The following is a 24,118-nucleotide window of genomic DNA, read 5'->3' as shown; positions in this document are numbered from 1 at the left end:
TACTGCATCTTTACCTTCTGTAGAGCTGTTGCTCCTCCAGCTTACAGCGTGTATACAGCTGTTCTAACAGGGTCGGGCAATCGGCTAGACCATCAAAAGAAGCTCACTAGGCCCGGCAACCAACAGTTAGTTAACTAGCTAACCATTTTGCCGAAATGCCGAAGTATTGAATGAACTATAAAAGGCGATAGAAGAGTACTGCTTTTATTTCTTACAGAGTATAGTAAGCCTAAATGTAAATACCCTTGACTTGTAGGAGGATACTCTTAAGCTTTCCCAGCATCTTCCTTCAAGGTCACTATTCTGTTAAGTACAATCTTCTCAGGTGTGCTTGTTGTGTCCTCGCAGAAGTATGCGACACGCATGCCTTGGAACCGCACTGAAGCAGGAGATGGTTTATCAGCAGTTGACTCTCCCTTGTTGGCAGGCCAAGGAGCTCTCTGTTTCACTTCATGGAAGCCAGTCTCGATAATTGCGTTGGGAAGGATTTCTTCCGAGTCCGGGTTTATGTCGGCCAAGAAGCCATCAGGATGACCAGCAGGATTGGCTGATTTGAAAAGAGGATTAAAGTTATGTACTTCGACGCTGACAGGGCTATTATGAGCGAGAGATCGGGCAACCCATTGGATATAGCTATGTTAAAGGTCAGCGTCATGGGATACAGATGCTTTAGGTAAAGGCAACAACTTACGCCTTGGGTTTCTTGAACTTTTCGTCTCCTTCAGGTTTATCGTACTTGGCATGAATCAATGTAACAAGGCCAGTATTCGGGTCTTTTTCGAAAGATGTAGCGGTGATAGGGAACGGAACCTTCAGAAGACCAACCGAGCCACCAGGTGCCAATCTGAAAAAATTGTCCGAAGCTTCTTCTCTAAAATCGCTACGGTCAATGTAGATTTTGTTGGTAAATGGTACAGTGTGAGACTATGCTAGTGTCAGTAACAGCGGCACAACCGAGTTTATAAACCCGTGAGCACTTACACCATGGCTGGGGTCCTTTGAGAAAGGCAGGTCAATCATCTCCACGTAATCGTCTGGGAGATTGTCAATAACAACAGTAATGGGGTCCAAGACAAGCATAAGCCGAGGGACGGTTGACTCCAAGTAAGATCGCACAGACTGCTCCAAACGTTTTACGTCAATTGTCGTCTTTGCTTTTGTAACACCGAGTTCCTTCACGAAGGATAAGATGGCCTGTGGAGGAATTCCACGTCGGCGAAGGCCAACAAGGGTAAAAAGGCGTGGATCGTCCCATCCTTTAACATATTTTCCTCGGTTGCACCCCCTAGGCTCGTTGCCTTCAATGAGCTCGACGAGCTTCCGTTTTGACATGATAGTGCCATTGATATTTAGGCGGCCATACCTGCAATCGGGTTAGCAAAGCCTGTATTCTGGTTTACAATTGCCCCAAGGAAAGGATACATACTCTCTCTGCATTGGCTTATAGATATCAAGCTCATTCACCACCCAGTCATATGACTCACGCGAGAGCTCAAACTCAGTGGTACACAGCGAGTGAGTGATGTTCTCAAAGCTATCACACACACAGTGGCAGTATTCATACGTTGGGTATATCTTCCACTTATCACCGGTCTGCAGATGTTTTGCGAAATTGCCATCATCTGTTTCTACAACTCGATATGCAAAAAGATCCCACATCTGAGGGTTTGGGTTCTCTAAGTCTTGCTTCAAACGGAGCGCCGCCTCGCGTGCTCGATATTTCCCGTCACGCATCGCGCGGAATTCAGCAAGGGATTCGGAAGTAGGACGGTCACGATGGGCACAGGCAAATCTTTCATTGCCCTTCTTGTCTGAGGTCTCATCCGCGCCTCGCTGGGCCTTGATCTCGCTGTCTAAACAAAGGTCTTAGTGTGAAATTCTAGCAATGGCCTAGGATTCTCGTTACCTGTGCAATGACAAACGTATGCCTTATCCTTCAAGATCAACTTTTCCGCAAGTTCGTACAATTGGTCAAAATAATCACTTGTATGGGTGATCTTCACTGGAGTGAAACCCAGCCAGTTGACGATGTCCTTGATGCTCTCGACGTATCGCTCCTCTTCGCCTTTCGGGTTCGAGTCATCAAAGCGCAAGTAGCATATTCCACCGTAGTATCTGGCAAATTCGAAGTTGACAGTCATAGCCTTACTGTGGCCGATGTGGAGATAGCCATTTGGCTCGGGAGGGAATCGTGTCACGACCTGTTTGTTCACGGTGCTCTCCAGCGGTCGCTCCTTGTACACATCGGCAAGGAATCCAACCTTGAACATCGCATCGGGGTCATTAGGAGCTGGAGCAGCGCGTTTCGACTCGGATGGGCCCTTTTCAGGCTTTGGCTTCTTCTCTTTCGGTTTCTTCTCCTTGGGTTTCTTTTCTTTCGGTGGCTTCTGTTCGGTGGCAGGTTTCTGTTCTTCCGCTGGATTGCTCTCCGCGGCTGGCTTGGGGCGAGCTGGCAGCTCTGTTGGCGTCTCCATCGTTGGCTCTTCTCAGTCCAGTATCCCCAGCTTTAAAAAAATATATACCAAGATAGATCGCAGCAAATAATGAATCACTGAAGACAGGATGAATCGTGAATAAAAGTGACTCCCACCAAAAAATCCCCCACCAAAGACGTACCTGCAGGGGGGTTGTTATCTGGTCACGTGGTGTTATCGCGAGTTTTTGAGCCGCAAAACTTCTTTTTACGAACAAGACGAATTCATGGGCTGATCTTAATGACATACGATGCTTGGACTGCTGACTTCTCCACGGACGCACCATGGCAGGCTTTTTAGCGGGGTGCCTTTTTCCAAACTCGAAGTCCGCACGAGGGCAGCTGTGATGTCTAGTGGTTAACATTGGCGGACCGTTGTTCCCCTGTTCTACAGCTTCAAATCCTTCAGATCGTCCACGACCCGAGATCAGGGAATAGTCATCGACCTTGAGTATTATCTTGAACGAGTAACATTCTATATTTGAGATTGCATCGAAACCAGGCTAGGTACAGGTGAAATGGGTGGACGGCTGGGAGTATGAGGCTCAGTATCCCCAGAGCTATCATGCCGCAAAGAAAGAAGAGCCTTGCTCAGACCAATTGACATGAGCCCATTGAACGAACCCGCCTCCAGCAGACTCTAGTCGCTTTACTGAGAGTTGAAATGGCCATAGCAAATGACTGCGGGGGCGCCCTTTGCAAAGTCCGCGACCACATTGCATCCTGGCTGCAGCATACCGGTAGCTCTGCCCTCGCCTAAACAGTCCTCACGGCTACATGCTGTTAGTATCAAGCTCTATCTCCATGTCTTATCACCAAGCAGGCCCTGCTGGAAGGACGGATCAACATACTCATAAACATAGCAAAAGGAACGGTCTGCGAGAATATTGAAGGCGCTTTTGATTGAATTAGTTAGCTGGTGGGCTCGATGAATATTACTAAGGGGATGGTAACGTACGCGATATCCTTGATGCTGGTGCATATGCTATCGATCAGCTTGCCAACGGTCGTAGCGGTCACGCATGTGGGGTCCGTGTTCAGGGTTCCCTAATTCTATATCAGTTGGATGTCATTTGAAGAATATCTGGAAATCTCCAGGGCGTATGTACAATCTTGGCTTTATCATCAGCGAGCACACAGGCTGCCATCATCAGAAGAGTTGCCTTGAAGAAACGCATCTTGGATAGAGTGCACGTAAGAGTTGATTGAACAACGAGGAAATTGTATAGTAAACTGAGGAAGAAGCTGGCTTGAGTTGCTTTGATTGCGGATGAAGCCTTCAGATAGAGAGCACCCAGAGCTTTCTTATATAGACGCTCCCATCGTAGCAATGGAGCCTAGATTTCTCTTTTCTTCCTTTCCTTGCCCTCACGTACCCAATACAGATTCTTGCCCGGTAGAGACATGAAGCATGAGCTGAAGATGGTAAGTATTCCGCCCTCTGACCAGAATCCTTCGAGGCCAGGAAGTAGCATGCATACTATGAGACAAACCAGCAGCCACCGAGACTACTGGCTCTTCTCGCCAGGTGACGTCTGGATGGCGGCGTTACTTCTAGCTTCAGTACATCATCCTCCAGACGCAGGATTTGCTGTACCACCTGGCCTGCATCCACGATTTGACGGCGATCCTTCGCTATGTTTTGCTCAGGCTTCGACTCGTTCTCATCGAACCATTTCTAATAATAACTACCAATTCCTGCCCAGCCTCTCATCTGTCTCCGCGGCCATCGAACAAGTTGGGGTAACGACTCCTGCAAAGCATATCAAACAATGTCTCAATGTCTACACCGATACAGATCCTACAGCTAGAAAGCCAGCGCTAGTTGGTCATTCTGTCTCACTTCTGTCGCTGATCCTGACAGCAGCCATATTCTCATACACTAGCACCCAAAACTCGGAATCTACTGTCATTCTTCAAAGTACGATCCTGCGAGGACAGCCAGCACAAGAGCGTATAGCCAGAATCTTGAACTAGGTTGACAGTGGTGTTTATCTCGACGGATATATGTACCCTAATGGGAAATTTCCAGGCTTCCTCCATTTCCATCAGTAACTGGTATAACGGAAGCAATAACATCTACTTTGAATACATCATACCGGGGTCTTGCTCGATGGCCATTGATTAACATGCATACCTTCCAGAACGCGCCGCCGCCTACCGAAACCTTCGACTTTCTCTCACTCAAAGAGGATCTGAAGCCCAAAGCTTGTAAAAAGCTTGACACTAGTTAAGCAGCCACGACAGACTAAGCCACCACACAGCCAAGCTGCAGCCCCGGGGCAGTACCAAATGAAGCAAGCCTATTAAAAACGAAATATCCAAAGCTTGCTGATTATGTTGAGCGGCCCGTCTAGCTTTCGACATCACTATACTCATACGAAGCAACAAAAAGGGATAGAAGGGTTGCTCCTGGAAGGGGTTACTGGGTCTATAGTAGGAAACAGGCATTGCAGTGGATATGGTTATAGATTAGTTGAGGTAGTGAGTATTATTTTCCTATATAGTTTCCTTGATCTACTTATATGAACTATATACTTGGATATCATATTAGTTAGTTATCCCGCTGTCAGGCAGATATGTATTATGTACAACTTTCATCCCCCTGCTTCCATCTTCATAAACAGCTTCTCTCTCTTAAGGAAAAGCGATGTCACCAACACTGTTCCACCAGCTGCAATCAGCGAAACATAAACATTTTTCATCGCAGCAATAATGGCATTGATTGCGGCCTCCTTAACTTCTGGTGTTCCATGGATAAGGATGTCACTCTTTGCACCAGCTATTGCAGAAATGAGTTGCGCCCTTGAGTAGTCGCCATATTGGGCGAGGGCAGCCTCAAGGTTCCTAATGGCTAAATTCTGGAATATCGTACCGGAAATAGCAAGACATAGCACCGCTGCTCCAAGCTGAGCGAGATTGATGAAGGTGACTGCCTGGTTAACTTCAGACCCTTTGACCTTTGCGGCGGCAACACTGTAAGCCGCCTGTGCTATGGACCCAGCCCCAATAGCAAGAAGGACAGAGTATCCGTATATGTTGGCGGTCGGTGTATGGGCATCAACAGTATACATAAGGGAGGATCCTGCAACCAAAAATACCCCGCTGATGAAGTACCACGGCATGTAGTAACCAAAAACCGGCATCAAGGCTCCGCTCGACATGATGAACGTTATAGCGACCATTACGAATGGTAGAAGGCGAACGGCGGCAGCAATTGCGCTATCGCCGCGAGTAAATTGGAAGAAAAGCGGGATATAATAGGCTCCGACGAAAAACGCCGAGTTGGAGCAGCAGGTGCTGATGTAGAGAATGATCAAAGATCTTCTTCTGAGGAATGCCCCTGGAAACGCACGGCGGGCCGGGGTGGTAAATACCGCGAAGTACTGCTGGAGAATGAAGACGATCAGTGTAACTCCAAACAAGACGAATAAAGCTATTATGCGTCCGTCGTTCCACTTCCAAGTTACGCCGGCGAAGGTGAGAACCATAACCCAAAGAAAGTAGATCCCGCCGTTAAGGACCATTCCTATGATATCCAGCTCCTTGAACTTTGAGAGCACAGAGCCATCCGGAGATGAGTTGTGTCTTGGAACAAGCAAAAAAAGTGCAGGTAATGTGACAGCGGCAAGGACAAGGTTGATGTAAAATGCCTAGAAACTGTTAGATGGGAGCCATTTTATCCAGGTGCTTCACACTTACCCATCTCCATGTCGCAGGGCTGTCTGCAAAGGAGCCCCCAATCACAGGGCCAAGGATAGCTCCAGCTCCCCAGACGATGCCAGTCAAACCCATATATACAGGTCGTCTTCGTAGAGTGGTAAAAATAGCGATGTAGTTGAGGACACTAGACAGTACGTTAATATGGGAATAAAATGGCTGTAAGAGTGTGTAGGACATACCCAAGGTACATTCCGCATCCTCCAATTCCAGCCATTACTCGGCCCACTATCAACGAGTCCATACTCGGGGCGCCGCCACAGAGGGCACTCCCACCTTCGAACAAAGCAAGGGATATTATATATACATATTTGATGTCAAATATGTTATAGAGAGCACCGCTTCGAAACATTAGCTTCCATGTCTAAAGAAGATTTAGAGAATAAGAAAGGAAAGGAAAGAAAGAGAGACTTACATTGGAAGAATGGTTGCGACGGATCCCAACGGGAAACCGGTTCCGAGCCAGCTTAACTTATCCACGGACCCAAATCTTTCCACAATAGGCACTTGGACGTCGGCCACAATTGTTGTGTCGAGTCCGTATAAAAAGGCGGAGGAATAGAGCACACAGCATACAAGGAACCACTGCACAACAGAAAGTGTAAGTATAAGTGAGTCAAGACCGTTGGGCCATTTTTTTGTATATCACGTACCTTCCATCCATGTACTCGCGGCGGTATTGATGAATGGCCGTCATCGACTGTGGCCTTTTCAGAGTTAGGAATAGTATTGGTTAGAGGTCGCTCAATTGAGTAAATTGAAGCCTGACCACTCGCCGGGACAGAGGATTGTGCGGAAGTATCCATTGGGAATTCACAGTATGTAGAGGCCCAGCTTCTAGAGGATATGAAAAGCGTGAGATCAATGAACACTGCGAGATCCAGCGGATCTCAGCGCAATTTGTAGGCAATGCCATCGTGACTGTGACTCAAAGATATCAATCCGGAGATAATATAAGTCTCCGAGGACGGTCCAATTCTAGAGAAAATCCTGGAGGAAATTCTCGAGCAATCTATCTGCATCTCCCTTGACACGAGAATATGATTGGTAGTGCAAGGCGTAACCGCCAGGCCAGGCCATCACGAAGAGCTTCCTTGACATAAAATATATGGAAGCATATGCTCCGTATGCTTTTGTCAGCACGGCTTTAGGCTGCTGTGGGACTGTCGCTTCGCTATTCATTATAAATCAACGGCCCGCCGACCCGGACGGGTTCTGTATATACGCCCTTGTTTATTTTCGGACGAACAAGAAAGGTAACCAGTGAAGTGGAGTGAGGTGATTTTTCTCTGGTATCATATCATGTCTTTCCTACGGTAGAATAACCACTGCAATTACTAAGGGCATTCAGTAACTAACAGAACATGTTCTGTTATGCCCTTCGGGAGGAGGCGGGATGATAGTTATGTTGTTTTTCACTACATCGCCGGCTCAGGGGCTGAGTTAGAGTTTGCTGCTCCTCGGACTTAGCCAGCTAAAAGCCGCGTCCAGAATGAAATACGCTTCGTCATCAGGAACGTCAATCCATACGGACTATATATAATCCGGTAGTCACGTCATAGAGTGAAATGAGCATCTGAATTCCTCCCTAACTCTAGTATGAGAATATGGCTACTTTATCAAAATACAGCTCTGTGAATTCGCGCGAAATCAGCCGAATGCCTTTGCATTTTGTGAGAATACAGAGGCAGGGGACCCTAGTCAAGACTGCAGTATATACTCGTTTTTTCTTGCTATATTTATGCTACACCATTGATCATAGTAATGGCTACTTTAAGGCAGCGTAATTTCATCTTTAGAGTAATGAGGTTGGGTCTTTATTCCGAAAATTACTCTATACTCCTAGACCTCACTAAATTCCCCGATCCGGTATAGATGGACCTCTTGGCGCGGATGTAGATACCCTGGCTCCTCTTCCGCCCGCCTACCAGCTATTATGTTCCGTGCTATGTCAGAAATAAGAGAAATTTAATACCTCTCGCCTATTCCGGCCCTATTTATTTAGTTATAGCACAAGGCCTTGGAGAGGCGCAGGTGGTACGGGCCGAGTGGTGCTACATGTAGTTATTATCGACAAATGATATGTATAAGCGGCACCCGCTCCCTTTCTATGTTTAAATATAACTGGTGAAGGAACATTGTATTTCTATTGAAGCTTTGTGCTCAGTCTAAATTGAACGAGTGAACGAGTGTATTCCTAACTGCCCTAAATAGCTACTCCGCCTTGCGCGCCATTGCTGGATAATTGTTCGATTATAGACCATAGCGCCGCAGGGAAGGGCCAACCACCAACCAAATAAGCAAACACATCAAGCCCATCTAAGGGTAAACAAAGTAAGGACAAAACCGGCAACTCCCTTCTCAAATTAATTATCTAGTTAGCATTTTCGGCATCCTTGATAATATCGAACAAGGTCGGGCAAATCTGATTTGCTACCCAGGGATCAGTTTTGAATTCGAATCCATGTTCAACAATATCCATGATGCGGAACCGTGGGCTATATGGCGGCCAGATAGATTCTCCGTAGAGAAATTGGTGAAGATATATCTGGGTTTGTCGGACAACATCGGGACTCGCTACTGGCGTCGTCTCATTATTCACGAAGAAGAAGTCTGGTTGAGAGAAACGGTATTAGCCCAACGAGGTTTCAACAGCGGGGAGGGGTAGCCTACAGGATAAATCTAGGCCGTGGGTTCCAGGTGGAATACTCATCACAAACCGATATCCATTGTCTCCGTACGCTTTCGCAAGACTCGAGGCATGGCAAGCAAATACAACAGAGGTAATCCAGTCCCAAGCAAGGCGTTTTGGTTCGTCTGCTGGGAAAGGAAACAGCTTCTTAATGCGACGTATCGTCTCGTCACCTGCAGTGGGAAAGTAAAACCGAACTAGCTTGGGGAACGCCTCTGGCATGTCACTATCCATAGTCATACCCTTCCCTTCAAGAGGGGTATTACCCGTAATAACTCGCTGTACCTTTTTATTGAATTTCCCTTGCTCAAAGAGTATAATAGGTGCTTCCGGAATAATATCCCCATCCACAAAAGGTGCGAAGCCGATACCAGGGCCAAAACACATCTCTCCAGGTCCTATAGGTGTTTCAACTATCAAACGATGGTTTGCTATTTTAAGGACATCAGATGAAGCGGTCCTTAAACAGGCGAGATTGGCGCAGTTAGTAACCTTTAGAACTTCATTATAGACGTCCTCTCTTTGCAAAGCTACATCTCTTCGAGGCATTAGATCTGGAGATAGCACTATTGCCTGAATATAGTACTAATATTAGAACCTAGAATAAACATGTAGTTGATCTTAGGAATGGTGGACGATAGTTACCTGGGAGAACGGAAGCTCGCTAGCGCCGCCATAAGCAGTCAGCATCAAAGTGACTATACCTCCTCCAGCACTTTGTCCAGCAATAGTAATTCTTTCTGGGTCACCACCAAATCTAGATATATATTTCTTTGTCCAATTTAGCCCAGCAAAGGCATCATGTAGCCCGACATTTGCAGTCATGTCTTCCTTCGGGCTAGACATCCACCCGTAAAGGCCTAGTCTAGAGTGATAAGTTATAGCCAGTTAGTAGTCAGAAAAGACTGGTTACCGATAACCAAAGCTTCAGTAAGGTAGATCGTTGGAGCGAGTTACCGGTAGTTGCTGATAACAAAGATAAACTTCTCGTGACTTTGATGAAACATATCAAACAACCCTTCCGGATTGACTGTACCATCTCCCGCATCCTTGCTCCCAAAGGAATATGAGCCTCCGAAGACCCAGTGGATTACCGGCACATTGTCCCCCTCCTTGATGCCCTCTGGAACCTGTACATTCAGGAACAGACAGTCCTCCTGACCCCGAATATTATCAAGGTTGGAGACCGGGGGTGGATGGGTAAATGGTATAAACACACTCAGTAGAAGAATACTGGCTGCCATCCTGGACGCCGACTGCTCGTGGCGGGGGAGTCTTGGGCTTACGGAAACGAAGATTGCCTACTGGAAGATGGGCGAAACGAATATTGTTATACTTTGCAACCGCGACGCCCGAAGTAGTATAGTTGATTATATGTGGGCTTATGGATGGCATACCCCAAGTGCACGGATGGAAAGAGTTCAGGAAGCCCGGAGTTGCTCTCGCACAGCGTTGGATAGAGAGAAAATCCGGAAAGGCAAGCAAATCCACAAAGGCAAGCAAAGCTAGGATGCCGACAGTTAGTATAAACATGGTCACTGGTCGGTAGAAGGCAAGGAGGTAAACAAACGTACAAGAAACTGCGTTCGCGCTCCCAAGTCCCTTTTATAGGGAGCTTTTTTTTTTTTTTTTTTTTTTTTGGGGGGGGGGGGGGGGGGGCGACTGTCAGGAGAATAGTTGTAACTAGTTGATATGGTACTAATCGGGGTGGAAATACAACTCTTTAATTAGTTATCTAGTTAACTAGTTAGTCAACCTGTCAATAATGGAGGAGACAGGCGTTGGCCAAACCTCCACAATGCTAGTTATAATCGTAACTTCTCAAAAATTCGACCATGCAGGATGGAATGCGCAGGCAGAATGCTCCTACATTGGCAACATGGTTAACTAATGTCAAACGGCTGAGCCAAAAAGGCGAGCCTGCGCTGATTGGCGCAGGAGACGTGTTTTATAAATATTCAACAACTAGTTATTCACCACTAGCACGTAGTTAGTTACAACTTACCGGGCCCAACTTCTTCGTTTTACAGGCTAGTTATTCTTGTTCTAAAATACTCCTAAGTTCAGGAGTTCGATTCTAACACCTGATCTGTAGATGATCCAAAGATCCATCCGGTACTGTTCCCTGACGACCTTTTGTTTATCCAGGAAGATTGGTATATTAAGGTAGTTCCAACAACAGCGAAAGCTGGTTTCCTCTAACAACAGAAGTTCATCGACGATGGATTCCCAGGAATTCACTAGGTATGCATCCCTTTCGATTGAGGTCCAGGAGAAGGTGCAAGCTCAGAGACAGAAGTATTTTCCTGGAATCTCTTTCCGAACACCGCAAGATGGCTTGGCTGAGTTTGATCATGATGCGGGAAAGATTGTATAGTAGCCAGAGGGTGAGCACTGGCTGGTCTATGTCTAATGCTCCCTATGATAGTACTATACTGGTATCACTATCATATTCCAATGTTGTCTGTAACTATCCCTACGGGGGCTATGTCAAGATGAACGCTATCACGGTCAAGAGTACGGAGTATTCGAAAGGGTTTACCCACACCCATGGCGGGCCAATCTATGTAGGTCAAGTCACCTGTATCCTGCCAATCTATATATGTATAGAGGCATGGGTTCGATCTGATCCTTGCTCAAGTTTACCGCCTGGGGCGCGCGTGCCCACTAATAAAAAAAAAGAAAAAGAAAAAGAAAAACCTTTAAAAATATTGGAGATGCCGTCCCTAGCATGTACTCCGTATAAGACAGTTTGTATGATGCTTGCATAGTTAATGTAGCAGTGAAAGAGGACGCTCATTCTACCAGTCTAAGGATTTTGAAGCGGTAAACTCGGATGTCGACACACACTTGTTCTCACTTTGTCTATAAAATGGCCATATATCCTGGAGCATCCTATAATCAGACACTTTCATACTCTTCTCCAACGCTTCCTTCCTATGGCCCATGACCCCGTCGCTACAAACTCCTACACCACCGGCGATGACGCCCACGAATACCTCTCCAAGGCACACCTCGAGCGCCTCGGCCGCCAGCGCCCAGCCATCTTCTCCAGCTGGCTCACCGAGGCCTGCTTCGTCTTCACCGTCGTCATGTCCATGATGATGAGCGAGTACTATATCAGCGGCTTTAACATCATCCTGCCGCCCGTGTCCAAGTCGTTGCACTTGAATGACTCGGCCCAGACGTGGCCTGCTGCCGCAGCGAGTTTGACAATTGCTGCGCTTCTCGTGCCCTTTGCGCGACTGTGTGATATATACAGTAGCCGCATCATCTTCCTCGGGGGGCCATATCTGGCTACTTGTATGGTCTATTGCTTGTGGATTTAGCCAGAACTCCACCACATTGATTGTCTGTCGCGCACTACAAGGTGTTGGCTCTGCTGCCTTTCTGCCTGCTGGCCTCGCCCTCTTGGGCTGTACATATCGACCTGGTCCTCGCAAGAACTTGATATTCAGCATCTACGGTGCTTTTACTTGCATCGGCTTCTATTTTGGCATCTTCATGGGAGCCGTGACGGCGGAATTTCTCAACTGGCGCTGGTACTTTTGGCTTGGTGGCATCATTGTCGGCTTTGTCGCTTTGGGTGGCATCTTCGTCATCCCGCGCAACCTCAATGATACGGATCCAAAGGCTCGTATGGATTGGCTGGGCGCAGTCACCATTGTGTCCGGGTTGGTCCTGATCGTCTATGCATTCACAGATGGTGGCCATGCACCGAATGGTTGGGCGACACCTTATATCTATATCACTCTCATACTTGGTGTTGTTATTCTTCTGGGAGCCGTTTACGTCCAGGGATGGGTCTCGAGCCAGCCTCTTCTTCCCGCAGAACTCTTTCGTCCCAAGTATATGAAACGTCTGATAGGATCCCTCTTTTGTGCCTATGGCGTCTATGGTCTCTACCTTTTTTACGCCAGTTTCTAGTAAGTTTTTTCCTGCAAGTTTGTGCTTATACTAACTAAGGCTTTAGTATTGAAAACGTTCTGCACGCAAGTCCCATCCTGACGGCGGCGTGGTTTACGCCCCTTGCTATAGGCGGCGTGTGTCTTGCTATTGGTGGAGGCTTTATCCTTCACATCATCCCAAATCATATTCTTATGATCATTTCTGGCCTGGGGTTCATTCTTAGTGTTTTGCTCTTTGCCCTGATACCAGAGCAGTCGGTATCCAAGGACCCATCGACCAGCTTCCTCTACTGGGCTTACATCTTTCCAGCCATGCTTTGCGGGACCATTGGCGTGGATATTATTTTCAACGTAACCAATATCTATATTACCACAGCCATGCCGCGACGCCTCCAAGCCGCGGCTAGCGGACTTATCAATAGTCTATTATATCTCGGCATTGCCTTTTGGTTAGGTATTGGCGGACTAGCCATATCGACAACGGAAAACTTGCGGGAAGAGTCTTTGCCCAAGCACAAACAGTATCGGATTGGCTTCTGGACGGGATTGGGTGTTGCAGGACTCTCGTTAGCGTTAACACTCACAATTCGCATGGGCCAAGCCTCTTCTGGGATGACGGCGGACGAAAAGGCCGAAATAGAACACAGAGAAATGAGGCAGACTGGCGTAGTTGGTGCTAATAATGTAGGCGGTGCGGAAATACGAACGTCTCGCGATGGCGAGGTGGAGATGGCACCGCAGGAGACAAGCTCTGCCTGATTGTCATACTGGGGAAGAAGAGTGTTATGGGAGAACAGCGAACAAGGATGCATTTACATCAGGCGTTTAAGGGTGTGTAGAGCTCCCTGCTGCCGATTCTTGGACAATTTCGGTGTTAATGTGAAGTCCTCTATATTTACTTATTGTGCTAGCATAAAAGATCTAAGGTAAGGATGATTTGAAATCTGCTAATTTTAACGAAGCGCAGGCAGGGATGACAAAATAAAAACATTTCGGGTCCATATCTATCACAGTCATTACAATTCATCCTTGGAGCTGGTCTTTTCGCTCTTAGGAGTCTCCTTTATTTTCTGCGACGCCATGGTTCCAGTAGTCTTTGGTTTACCCTTGGGCTTTGGCGGCGGCTTGTGGCTCTTAGCCTTCTTTTTCCCATCTGCTTTAGGTTTGCCGGAGTTTGGACGTCTCTGTTTGGAGAGAATGGTAGTGAGTACCTTTTCGATCTCCTTGAGCTTACCATCAATATCAGCGATAGTAAGTGCCGGGTCTTCCGACTCGCTGAGCTTATTCTGCTCTTCGATCTTGGCGTCAAGCCATTTGGTTGTAGAATCTATGAGTTTTGAGGCGGTTGAGAGGTCCTCGGGCGAGTAAAGAGAGTAGGAAAGAGTGGGCTTGACGGGGGGTGCAGATTGGGTTGTGGATGATGATTCAGAGAAGGCATCTTGGTCAAGGTCGCTTGGGTCCTCGGGCGGGGAGGCAGTTGAGGCTGAAGTAGGTGAAGAGGATGCGTCTGCGTTCGACGAACCAGATGGTGTCTCAGTAGCAGCAGCTTCATAAGCCGATAGGGAAGAGGAGAAAAGTCCCTCTTCAGCTTTGATTTGACTCTCCATAATTTCTACCAGCATCTTTGCGCTGTCAAGACTACCTTTCAAGGCATCGATCTTTCTGGGGCGTGTAGAGCCTTCATTCCTTCTGTCGAGTACAGGGCGGACGAACTCCTTCAAATCACGCAACTTATCCTTGAGCTCTTCGATTCCTGCGTTGGTACCGTCTTCATGAAGCCAGTCTCCTGAAACAGCGAGCTTTTCTTCCCACTGCTTTAGGAAATCGTTTCTGGTAGCCTTGGTGAATGTCTCCTCGTCAAGCCAATGCTGACCTTGGTATATGTAAGCTTCTAGCTCATTAAATGCTTCTTCGCGATGGACACGAGCGAGGTCAGATGCATCAAACGCAGAAAGTCGATCTCGAATACGTCTCATTTCCTCAGAAGTCACTGGCGGTGTTCCCAACACAGTCGATGTAAAGGCAACGTGGATTGATTCGATTCGGGTTTTTGATTCCTTGCCAGCCTTGCCGTTTTCCTTGGAAGAGCTAGCCGAAGCCGTGGCACTTGAAGATGAACTGCCCCCAGTCGAAGTGGTAGATTTTGAAGAAGTGGCATCCAGGTCGATGGCTTCATCGCCCTCCATTAGAGGCTCTTGTTCAGATTTCTTCGACCCAAGCCCAAAGAATTCTTTCACATCCTCCACGACTCCCTTCTTCTCATTTTGGATCTCGCAACTAACACTACCACCCACAACTTCAGGGAGACCATTTACAGGGTTCAATCTGACCGAAACCATGGTGGTAATGTTAACAGGAGCACATCCAAACTCGTCCTTGAGCTTGGTGGAGGAAGCAGTCAAATTTGCCGTTTGTGCCTCGAGGATCGGGGCTTCAACTGATTTGCCATTTCGGATGTAGACTTGGGAGAATTGCAAGGTAAAATCCTCCAAATTCTTCACTGTCAAATGCTTCACACCACCGCTCTCTGAATAAGGAGTGAAAAGGTTCTGCTGTCTGTCTTTGTCTCCGGACTTCCATCTCATATTGATAGAGTAGCCGGAGGTGTCATGAGTTCGGATCTCCTTGACGCGGAACGATGGGCTGAGGGAGGCTGCCTTAAAAGCAGCACCAAATACAGCAGCCTCATCGGCATTGACATTCGTTCTGATTTTTCCATCAGCAGCTGTCTCAAGTGCTTTCTGGACAAAAGGCGTTCGGGTGGCACCACCGTGAAGAATTACGGATTCAATATCACTGATCTTCAAACCTGCAGCAGAAATGGCCTCTGTCAGTGGAATAGTGACCTGGCGGGCGTATTTCTCGGTGAGTCTTTCAAATTCAGCCCGGGTGAGTGTGTATTTGAAGTTGATATCCTCCTGGTAGAGATTCTCAAAGGACACAGTGGTTTCAGTATTTGCACTCAAAACCTGACGAACGCGCTCGGAGTCCTTCCACAGTTTCGCCATCGTCTTTCCGTGTGCCTTGACTTGTGAAACAGTCGCATCTCCAAGTTTTTTCGTACCGACAAATTTTTCCACCATGTCATCCACAATTAGCTGATTAAAAACATCACCACCCATGGTCTTGTCCCAGGCGGTTCCAAGGACATGAATTTCCTGAACAGTTTTGTTAAATTTCCCTACATCTTTGACGGTCCGACCCTGGAATCGGAGAACATTTGCGCTGGTAGATCCGGCACCCATGTCAAAAATAACATGGTACTCTGGCTTCTTTCCGTCGGAGACATTGGGGAATGTACGAGACGTAGCATAGTTGATACCAACTGCTAAACCATCACTAACCATGGAGACAATGTCGAGATCAGCTAACCCGGCAGCCAACTCCACACTACGTTTTTCCTCGGCAGTATAGTATGGTGGAATTGTAATGGCGGCCTTTCTAATGCTTGTCCCCTTGCCGCCCAATGCCTCTGCATTTGCCTTGACTTGCTTTAGCTGCATGGACAACAATTCTTCAACAAGGAAGGGTTCCTTTGCATCCTTTGCTCCAACTTTCTCGCTCCTGAATCCAACAGTTCCTCGATCGCCGGATGCAGCTTCAATTTTCAGGGCTGGGTAGCGACGTCTGTACATCTCGACCAAATTTTCATTGTCGGATCCAGAACCTTGGACGCCCGTATTCATGGGAATACCAAGCAAAGTCTTCAAGTTGGCGTAGACATCATCTGGGAACCTGGCAGCAAGTGAACTTGCGTCACCGCCATAAAACCGTTCGGGGAATGTAGGGCTAGATTCACGGCCTGGCTTAAACGCTACAACTGCTGCTTCCTTTCTCTTTGAGTCCTTCGTCAAGACAATCTCGAGTGGTATCCCTGGTTTGACAAGAACAGCCTTTATGTATTCTGTCCCAAGGTCGATGCCAATAACGCCAGAACCGGCGGGGGCCGCCGCGGCTGCGGGGATAGTGGCAGAGAGGAAAAATAGTAGAACTGCCGTAGCGATGAGAGAGAAGAGAGAAAGCCTCCTCCGTCCAAGGGGCGCCATTGTGAAGATGGATGTTGCAGGAGGGGTGGGTTTGAAGGTTAAAGATTTAGATCTAGAAGAGAATTGAGTGTTACTACAATGCGCCTCATATAGATGCAGTGCCACGGAGGCCTGGTTAAATGGGACCATACCTTTGAGGAGAGGAATGAAAGTGACATATATACAGTAAGTCAGGGCTCTGCTGACAGTGACAGGTTTGCTATCTGCTTCATGAAGGGAAGGGAAGAGAGCGTGGAAGTGGCTGGCAGATAACAGTGATGGGGCAAACTGGATGTTGCGGTCAAATTAAAACATAAACCAGCGCTGCTGGGGCGAATATAATAAGCAGAAGAGGACACGTCTATGCTATTAGCTTGAGCCCAGAATTGAATATATAACGGTAAGAAAAACAGCTGCCTTGGCCGTAAATGACAGTGAAGAAGCTGAAGAAAGCCGCGATGAGGACACTTTGGCATCAGTTTGAAAGCCGCTTTTGGGGAGTCCGCGAGCTTGGTAGGTGCAAAACAGACAAACATGCTTGATACGGCATGTTTGTACTGGTGGCTTGGCAAAAATGAGTCACGTGAATCTCTTCACGGAATATGGTTTATCCATGATGTTTGTCAAACAGAACAAACAGCACCCGCAATTCGCAACTCCCACTTCACTTCGTCGAACGTGATGATATGATATCCATGTCGATAGGGGAGAAGACACAGCGTGGCCTGACATCCATGTAATCTGCTTAGACTAAGTACTCCTGTGGTAACTGGCGGACTAACCAGTTAATAGAGAGCCAGCAGGCTCCGGATATCTGACCAGTCCCTTGGCGTGCCAGGGTTTTTCATTTAGCTAACTGGGCCGCCCGATCAACTAACTAACCTCTTGTCAGACAAGGGCGAATTGAATACTGGTGTGGAGAGCTGTCGGGCGAAACTGCTGGTGCTCGCCGAAGGCTACATCCTTGTACTGCCTGAATCTGCCTGAATGATGGCAGCCTTGCAGTCCTTGGTACCGGAAATGCCTTGTTTGCAATACGGCTGCTTAAGCATACTCCGTTCAATCCGGCAGTAGTTTGGAAGACGGTTTCAACGGAGGGGCAGCCCCGTTGCATATAGTAACGTAGCATACTACCACGTATTGTACTGTGCTTGGATGGTATCTGTGCAGCTAATGCAAGTGATGCGAGTTTGTCTAGGTCACAGGGCATTCTTCATTATAGGATGGACTGGGCGCAACCGGTGTTCCCGTACTTCACTGGCAATGCTGTGCCGGGTAATGCGGTAGTATCACTACATAGGAAGGGGTTTGGGTCACATTACACGTTGTTTTTGAAACTGGTAGTTACTTTGATAGCCTCACACCATAGGCCGGGTTTGGTTGCACGATATATCAAGCACTTACATCAACCGGCTCAGTAATGAGACTATCCCACATCTGTACGCCAGGTCTCCAACATTGGAGTTGCAATGAACACTGTGTAAAAGCATATATTCATTATTTGGAATGTAGCTACCTTGGCTTTGAAAAATATGGTGCGTTCTCTCTAGAATGCCGTTCCATCGATGTAGAAACGGAATAATGAGACTAGTAACAAGGATACTCTCTGTCTCTGCAGCTTTTACAAACTTGACCTTCGCACAGCTCTAAACCGCATTAAAGGAAAGGGATTGAGGGTATGCGAAATTTTATTATTCCAATTGTTTTTCATTCTGCCATGTTCACCTCCAATTACAGCTGTCAAATTATGAAATTAAAAAATATAATACCAAGTGGGCGGTATGTATGGTTGAAGGAAAAAGAGCGTCTGATCAATTAGAATGAAAAAAAAATATTGCTCATGTAGAATTTAAGGGAACATGGCTCATGCCAGAATCATAGCAGCAGCACCAATAGCCATCAGGAAAGAAACTCCAGTGCCCTTAGTACGGGTGGCCATACCAGTGTATACTGGCGGCAAAACTGGGGTAGGGCTGGTTGGGCTGGGCTGCTCGGTAGGGGGCGCAGAAGGAGCCTCAGTCTCAGTTGGCGAGGGTGGCGGAGATGAGTACGTTGGTGGCTGGGTCTCAGATGGCTGGGGAACAGTACCAGTGGGCTGTGATGGAACTGGAGTCTCAGAGGGCACAGGAGTCTCTGTTGGAACTGGGGTCTCCGTAGGAACTGGAGTTTCTGTTGGCACTGGAGTCTCCGTTGGAGCTGGAGTCTCTGTGGGAGCTGGAGTCTCTGTTGGAACTGGAGTTTCAGTTGGAGCTGGAGTCTCTGTGGGAGCTGGAGTCTCTGTTGGAACTGGAGTCTCCGTTGGAGCTGGGGTCTCCGTAGGAGCTGGAGTCTCTGTGGGAGCTGGAGTCTCTGTGGGAGCTGGAGTCTCTGTGGGAGCTGGAGTCTCTGTTGGAACTGGAGTCTCCGTTGGAGCTGGGGTCTCCGTAGGAGCTGGAGTCTCTGTTGGAACTGGAGTCTCCGTTGGAGCTGGGGTCTCCGTAGGAGCTGGAGTCTCTGTGGGAGCTGGAGTCTCCGTTGGAACTACTATATGTCAGTGCGTCCGCTATTTGCTTGACAGAATGTTTTTCATAGGAATTTCAACTTACCTGGGCAGTTGGTGTTGGTGATAGTCTCTGTTGTCGTAATGGTAATAGTTGATCCTGGTACGGTGGGACAAGTTGGAGTCTCGGTTTCGGTAGGCGTTGGCTGAGTAGGAACGGGAGTCTCGGTGCCAGTTGGGACAGGAGTCTCTGTCTCGGTAGGTGTTGGCTGCGTTGGAACAGGAGTCTCGGTTCCAGTTGGGATGGGAGTCTCGGTTTCGGTGGGTGTTGGCTGAGTAGGAACAGGAGTCTCAGTGCCAGTTGGGATGGGAGTCTCTGTCTCGGTAGGCGTTGGCTGCGTGGGAACAGGAGTCTCGGTTCCAGTTGGGATGGGGGTCTCCGAGGTCTCTGAAGTTTCGGTAGGGTTCACTGTTCCAGTACTTTCCGATGGAGTTGGCTGAGTAGGTACGGGAGTCTCAGTTCCAGTTGGGACAGGAGTCTCTGTCTCGGTAGGTGTTGGCTGAGTAGGAACAGGAGTCTCGGTTCCAGTAGGATACGTTGGGACTGGAGTCTCAGTCTCGGTAGGCGTTGGCTGTGTAGGGACGGGAGTCTCGGTTCCAGTTGGGACAGGAGTCTCTGTCTCGGTAGGTGTTGGCTGCGTGGGAACAGGAGTCTCGGTTCCAGTAGGGTAAGTTGGGACTGGAGTTTCCGTAGTCTCTGAAGTCTCAGTAGGGGTTAACAGTTCCAGTGCTTTCCGATGGAGTTGGCTGAGTAGGGACTGGAGTCTCGGTTCCAGTAGGGTATGTTGGGACAGGAGTCTCAGTCTCGGTAGGTGTTGGGTACGTTGGAATAGGAGTCTCAGTCTCAGTAGGCGTTGGCTGCGTGGGAACAGGAGTTTCGGTTCCAGTAGGGTAAGTTGGCTGTGTTGGGACTGGAGTCTCCGTAGTCTCTGAAGTCTCAGTAGGGTATGTTGGAACGGGAGTCTCAGTTTCGGTAGGCGTTGGCTGAGTTGGTACCGGGGTTTCGGTTCCTGTAGGATAGGTTGGCTGTGTTGGGACCGGAGTCTCCGTTTCAGTAGGATACGTCGGGACAGGAGTCTCAGTCTCGGTAGGCGTTGGGTACGTTGGAATAGGAGTCTCAGTCTCGGTAGGTGTTGGCTGCGTTGGGACAGGAGTCTCCGAGGTCTCAGTAGGATTTACAGTACCAGTGGTGGGAATCGAAGTATAAGTTGGAATTGGAGTATAGGTGGGAATTGGAGTCTCTGTTTCAGTAGGGTACGTCGGCTGCGTCGGTACAGGAGTCTCAGTCGTCTCTGTGGTTTCCGGGGGTTGAGAATATGTTGGCAAAGGAGGGTAGGTTTGTGAGAGCGTGGCAGATGGTTCTGAAGGGCCATTTGGCCAGTCAGGCCAATGAGGCTCTTCGGGCTCCTCAGGCTCCTCAGGCTCTTCAGGCTCGTTTGGCTCTTGAGGCCAGCTGGGGAAGCCGCCTGGGAAACCCGGATGGCCACCGTGATAGCCACCGTGATGACCGGCCTCATAGCCGCCAGAATAGCCGCTTCTGTAACCGTCTCCATAGTCAGGGCGCTTGATGGCAGCGCCAAGGGCAACGCTTGCCAATGGCAGCCAGACGAGTGCTGACTTCATCTTGAATCAAGACAATGAAGGGCAGCAGCTCTAGTGCGTGGATAAACAAAAATAAATAAATGAACTGAACGAAAGGAGTAAATTAGAGGAACCGTAGCGAAGGAGTTCCTCAATTTTATCAACTACGTCTTCCACGACACCTGGGTATAAAAAAGAGCGAGATAGGAAGACTGCAGGGAACCCATGGGACTTATATGCATTCCGGCGGGCGCCTTCCTATCGTGAGGTATGATGAGTATATTCGGGCCTAGATAAAACGCATCATGGATAACTTGATAAATCAAGGTTTGCAGAACCATGTCGAAGCCCGGCGTCGATTTGGCCTGGCAAGGAAAAGAAAACATCCTGTACCGAGATATCGTGTGTAACCCAAGGAGCTGCAGGGGAGTCCTGACAATATGTATGGCTGTACCATGTACATCAATCCACGAAAGGTATCCGATGCAAAAGAAATTGCAAGGATCAGGAGTTCTCGTGCATCCTCGTCCTCAAGGCTTAACTTTCCCACCTCCCATTTACCTGTGTTGTACCTTAATTAGCTGAAGTCTAACAGGCATTGGCTTTGGTCCGGTGTTTATATACCAGCAAGTACCCCCACAAGCACGCTCTTCGCCAAAGCTGAATTTATCAATAATAAGTTAACCTTCTCATAATTAGTATTCCCAGAGGTGAAGCAAAAAGTCAGTTATGTAGCCATCAGGAATCCTACAATAATATATTGATTGACTCATTTGCTGCGTATTATCCAGCAGACAACCCAATCGAAACACCATTTCTGGTCAAAGGCGACTGTGTCCCATGGAGTTGTGGAGTACTTCCACGCTGATGAAGAGGCGAATGTTCTTCCAGCCCTCTGAACGCGCGGTTGGCAAGTAACTGGACCAAGAACATGTAGTGCGGATGCACATAAGTCGTAGAACATCGATGCATATATTCACATTTCTTTGCGGGAAAGTCTCTCAGCCAGCGCTTCCTCCGGTCCAGCCCCGTGGCAGGATATGCTCGGGCAAGTCCAAATATCGATAAGTGGATTTACTTTCTTCAATCAATTTCATGATTGTTGTTCTGATTGCCATAGCAGCAGGCACAAAAGCTACCAATCATGGCCCATTTCTATTAGTTGGATGGGGGTGCGTGAAAAACGACTGTTGACGGCTCGAGCTCAGAATGGACAGACGATGGCTCCCATGCCAATGGTGATGATAATCCAATATATCGTCCGTGAGTATTGGAAGATGGGGTTTGTTAGATGATGTTTCAATAGTTAGTTAGCGAGCGTGGGAGCAAATTCAGATAACTAACTGTGGGCAATTCACCATGATTCAGGAACCCCAGTTCTATCTAAGGCCCGCAAGAGCAGATCTCATCCGCTCCTACATGAAGATCTGTGGCTGAAGATGTCATTGCGGTGCCTGGAGCGACATCCCATCATCTCGAATTCCATGTTGAACTGGGTGGAGAAGTCTCCGTAACTGGGCCCAGAGGGGCCCGGACTAATCTGTGAACATTGTTGGAGGCTAGGTTACCTTAGACTTGCAATGGTGCTCTCCCATCAACACCATCGTGAGCCTTCCGTAGCTGAATGTCCGCGTTGTATCGTTATTGTGCATAGTCGAACATGCTAGGGCACGTATGATCTAGGGAGTACTATGCACTCCAATAATAGACATGACAAGAACCCGTCTGGTGTGCAGTGTGTAGAGGCACCACCGCTATCTGTACAACACCTGCCGGAAGCTGGTTTCAGTGACTATTCCACACCGCAGCATGGCTAGATCGTTTACCCATGCCTGAAGCAACGATGGAGGACTACCTTAACCGGGCTGATATTGGGATGTACGCTCGTATTCCTGGATATGTATATGTTATTCGATGTCCGAAAAGAGCATTCCAAGGTTTCCCTCCCATGACCAGCTCGGCGAAGCGAGCGGGACTATCCCGATCCGGGCCCGAGCATTGAGACTTCCCAGAGACAGGAACAATTGTCTCTACTACCCTCGGATGCTACTCGATTCAAGCGGTACAATAGCGCAAAAATCACCTTGGAGATCATGCTCTGTGCCCACAGCGAATCTAAAGCCTAAGTCGTCAGATCGCCGGATCGGTGCTATGGTGTATACCGTGCACAGAACACGGCGGCCAAGGTTGGATGATGTACAGAGTACCAACTCTACGCGTCATACACCTGCAAAGGTTGCCGGAAAGATCCAGTCGGAAAATGCATATATAACTTCGTACCAGTGTCGATGCAAGATGTCAACTTGAGCATCGCGCGATTGTCCTTGCAGCAGACAACTGTCACTTCTCCCAGGCAGTATCAGAATTCGCAATGCTCGGGACAGGTAGACGTCAACAATGGCAGCGTTCCCAGGGTTCGCTGCAAGTGGCAAAGCCTGATTTCAATCTAATAGGTGAGGCAAACCTGTTCTCAATTGCTTTTTTATGTAGCCACAAGAAAGGTCGTGTTTGAAATCATGAGGGAAAATGGCATCGGTCGAGGGATTGGAGACCCCGATGCTATCGAGAATTGACCGAGCATTCACACTTTGTGCAGCAACACACCTGCAGGACCATACAACATCTGCACTAGTTATCACCATTGGTGTTGCCAGTCTGTACACTGGCGAGCCAACAACAACTTTTCCTTGGCTAGCACTTTGCTTTTTTTTTCTGGCCTCAATATGTATCTATTTTATTGTTGACTCCCATTTTGTCCAACATCGGACTCATCACGGAACACCCGGATTGGGTGTTGGGTTGCGGAACCAGCTAGCTAACCGACGCAAGCACAGCGTAAGACTAGTTTCTGAGTAGAATAACTACTTAGGCTGCGAATACAGCATCTCGTCGTAATATCCCAAGCTACTTGGCCGTACGGAGTACTCTTCAAAGCATTGCTGTATATTCTGTCGGCATGCCGTTTCTGTGATTCAGAGTAGTAGTATGGAGTTTTTGTTATCGTGGCTAGACCCGGGGTATAACTAGTTAGTTAGCGCAGGGTGGAGATTGGTGGAGGAGAAGATGCAAATAAACAGAAAATATTTTAGAATAATGATTCGCAATTAGGGCGACATGGGTCGGCTATCTGGAGCCTCTGATAGGCCAGTACCTTTTCTTATGGGGTTGAAAAAATGAGCT

At 48.0% G+C, this 24,118-nt stretch overlaps 9 protein-coding genes across 9 annotated transcripts; 3 read left to right on the top strand and 6 right to left on the bottom strand.

The window, feature by feature from the left end:
* Positions 1 to 266: 266 nt before the first annotated feature.
* MGYG_07044 (glutaminyl-tRNA synthetase) lies at positions 267 to 2,474 on the bottom strand (the record flags this gene model as incomplete). Its single annotated transcript, XM_003170998.1, has 5 exons — positions 267 to 633; positions 692 to 924; positions 982 to 1,363; positions 1,427 to 1,853; positions 1,907 to 2,474. 5 exons carry the CDS (start codon positions 2,472 to 2,474, stop codon positions 267 to 269), a joined length of 1,977 nt encoding a protein of 658 aa, XP_003171046.1.
* A 648-nt stretch (positions 2,475 to 3,122) lies between these two features.
* MGYG_07043 (hypothetical protein) lies at positions 3,123 to 3,651 on the bottom strand (the record flags this gene model as incomplete). Its single annotated transcript, XM_003170997.1, has 4 exons — positions 3,123 to 3,246; positions 3,325 to 3,369; positions 3,432 to 3,520; positions 3,583 to 3,651. 4 exons carry the CDS (start codon positions 3,649 to 3,651, stop codon positions 3,123 to 3,125), a joined length of 327 nt encoding a protein of 108 aa, XP_003171045.1.
* A 226-nt stretch (positions 3,652 to 3,877) lies between these two features.
* MGYG_07042 (hypothetical protein) lies at positions 3,878 to 4,450 on the top strand (the record flags this gene model as incomplete). Its single annotated transcript, XM_003170996.1, has 2 exons — positions 3,878 to 3,898; positions 3,923 to 4,450. The coding sequence occupies 2 exons, from the start codon at positions 3,878 to 3,880 to the stop codon at positions 4,448 to 4,450; spliced, it is 549 nt and encodes a 182-aa protein (XP_003171044.1).
* A 620-nt stretch (positions 4,451 to 5,070) lies between these two features.
* MGYG_07041 (hypothetical protein) lies at positions 5,071 to 6,999 on the bottom strand (the record flags this gene model as incomplete). Its single annotated transcript, XM_003170995.1, has 5 exons — positions 5,071 to 6,126; positions 6,176 to 6,320; positions 6,376 to 6,534; positions 6,609 to 6,778; positions 6,847 to 6,999. The coding sequence occupies 5 exons, from the start codon at positions 6,997 to 6,999 to the stop codon at positions 5,071 to 5,073; spliced, it is 1,683 nt and encodes a 560-aa protein (XP_003171043.1).
* Positions 7,000 to 8,567: 1,568 nt separating this feature from the next.
* MGYG_07040 (cholinesterase) lies at positions 8,568 to 10,418 on the bottom strand (the record flags this gene model as incomplete). Its single annotated transcript, XM_003170994.1, has 5 exons — positions 8,568 to 8,806; positions 8,867 to 9,458; positions 9,531 to 9,750; positions 9,843 to 10,015; positions 10,191 to 10,418. The coding sequence occupies 5 exons, from the start codon at positions 10,416 to 10,418 to the stop codon at positions 8,568 to 8,570; spliced, it is 1,452 nt and encodes a 483-aa protein (XP_003171042.1).
* Positions 10,419 to 11,824: 1,406 nt separating this feature from the next.
* MGYG_07039 (drug resistance protein) lies at positions 11,825 to 13,552 on the top strand (the record flags this gene model as incomplete). Its single annotated transcript, XM_003170993.1, has 3 exons — positions 11,825 to 12,188; positions 12,256 to 12,811; positions 12,859 to 13,552. 3 exons carry the CDS (start codon positions 11,825 to 11,827, stop codon positions 13,550 to 13,552), a joined length of 1,614 nt encoding a protein of 537 aa, XP_003171041.1.
* A 257-nt stretch (positions 13,553 to 13,809) lies between these two features.
* MGYG_07038 (hypoxia up-regulated protein 1) lies at positions 13,810 to 16,839 on the bottom strand (the record flags this gene model as incomplete). The annotated part of the gene is made up of 1 exon (XM_003170992.1): positions 13,810 to 16,839. The coding sequence occupies one exon, from the start codon at positions 16,837 to 16,839 to the stop codon at positions 13,810 to 13,812; it is 3,030 nt and encodes a 1,009-aa protein (XP_003171040.1).
* Positions 16,840 to 18,682: 1,843 nt separating this feature from the next.
* MGYG_07037 (hypothetical protein) lies at positions 18,683 to 20,980 on the bottom strand (the record flags this gene model as incomplete). Its single annotated transcript, XM_003170991.1, has 3 exons — positions 18,683 to 19,341; positions 19,404 to 20,061; positions 20,117 to 20,980. The coding sequence occupies 3 exons, from the start codon at positions 20,978 to 20,980 to the stop codon at positions 18,683 to 18,685; spliced, it is 2,181 nt and encodes a 726-aa protein (XP_003171039.1).
* Positions 20,981 to 22,852: 1,872 nt separating this feature from the next.
* On the top strand, positions 22,853 to 23,245 carry MGYG_07035 (hypothetical protein; the record flags this gene model as incomplete). The annotated part of the gene is made up of 1 exon (XM_003170990.1): positions 22,853 to 23,245. The coding sequence occupies one exon, from the start codon at positions 22,853 to 22,855 to the stop codon at positions 23,243 to 23,245; it is 393 nt and encodes a 130-aa protein (XP_003171038.1).
* Positions 23,246 to 24,118: the final 873 nt, after the last annotated feature.

Source organism: Nannizzia gypsea, genomic scaffold, assembly GCF_000150975.2.
Source record: "Nannizzia gypsea CBS 118893 supercont1.6 genomic scaffold, whole genome shotgun sequence".
In the NCBI taxonomy this organism is placed as follows: Eukaryota; Fungi; Ascomycota; class Eurotiomycetes; order Onygenales; family Arthrodermataceae; genus Nannizzia; species Nannizzia gypsea.
This window is presented reverse-complemented; position numbering and strand designations above follow the sequence as displayed.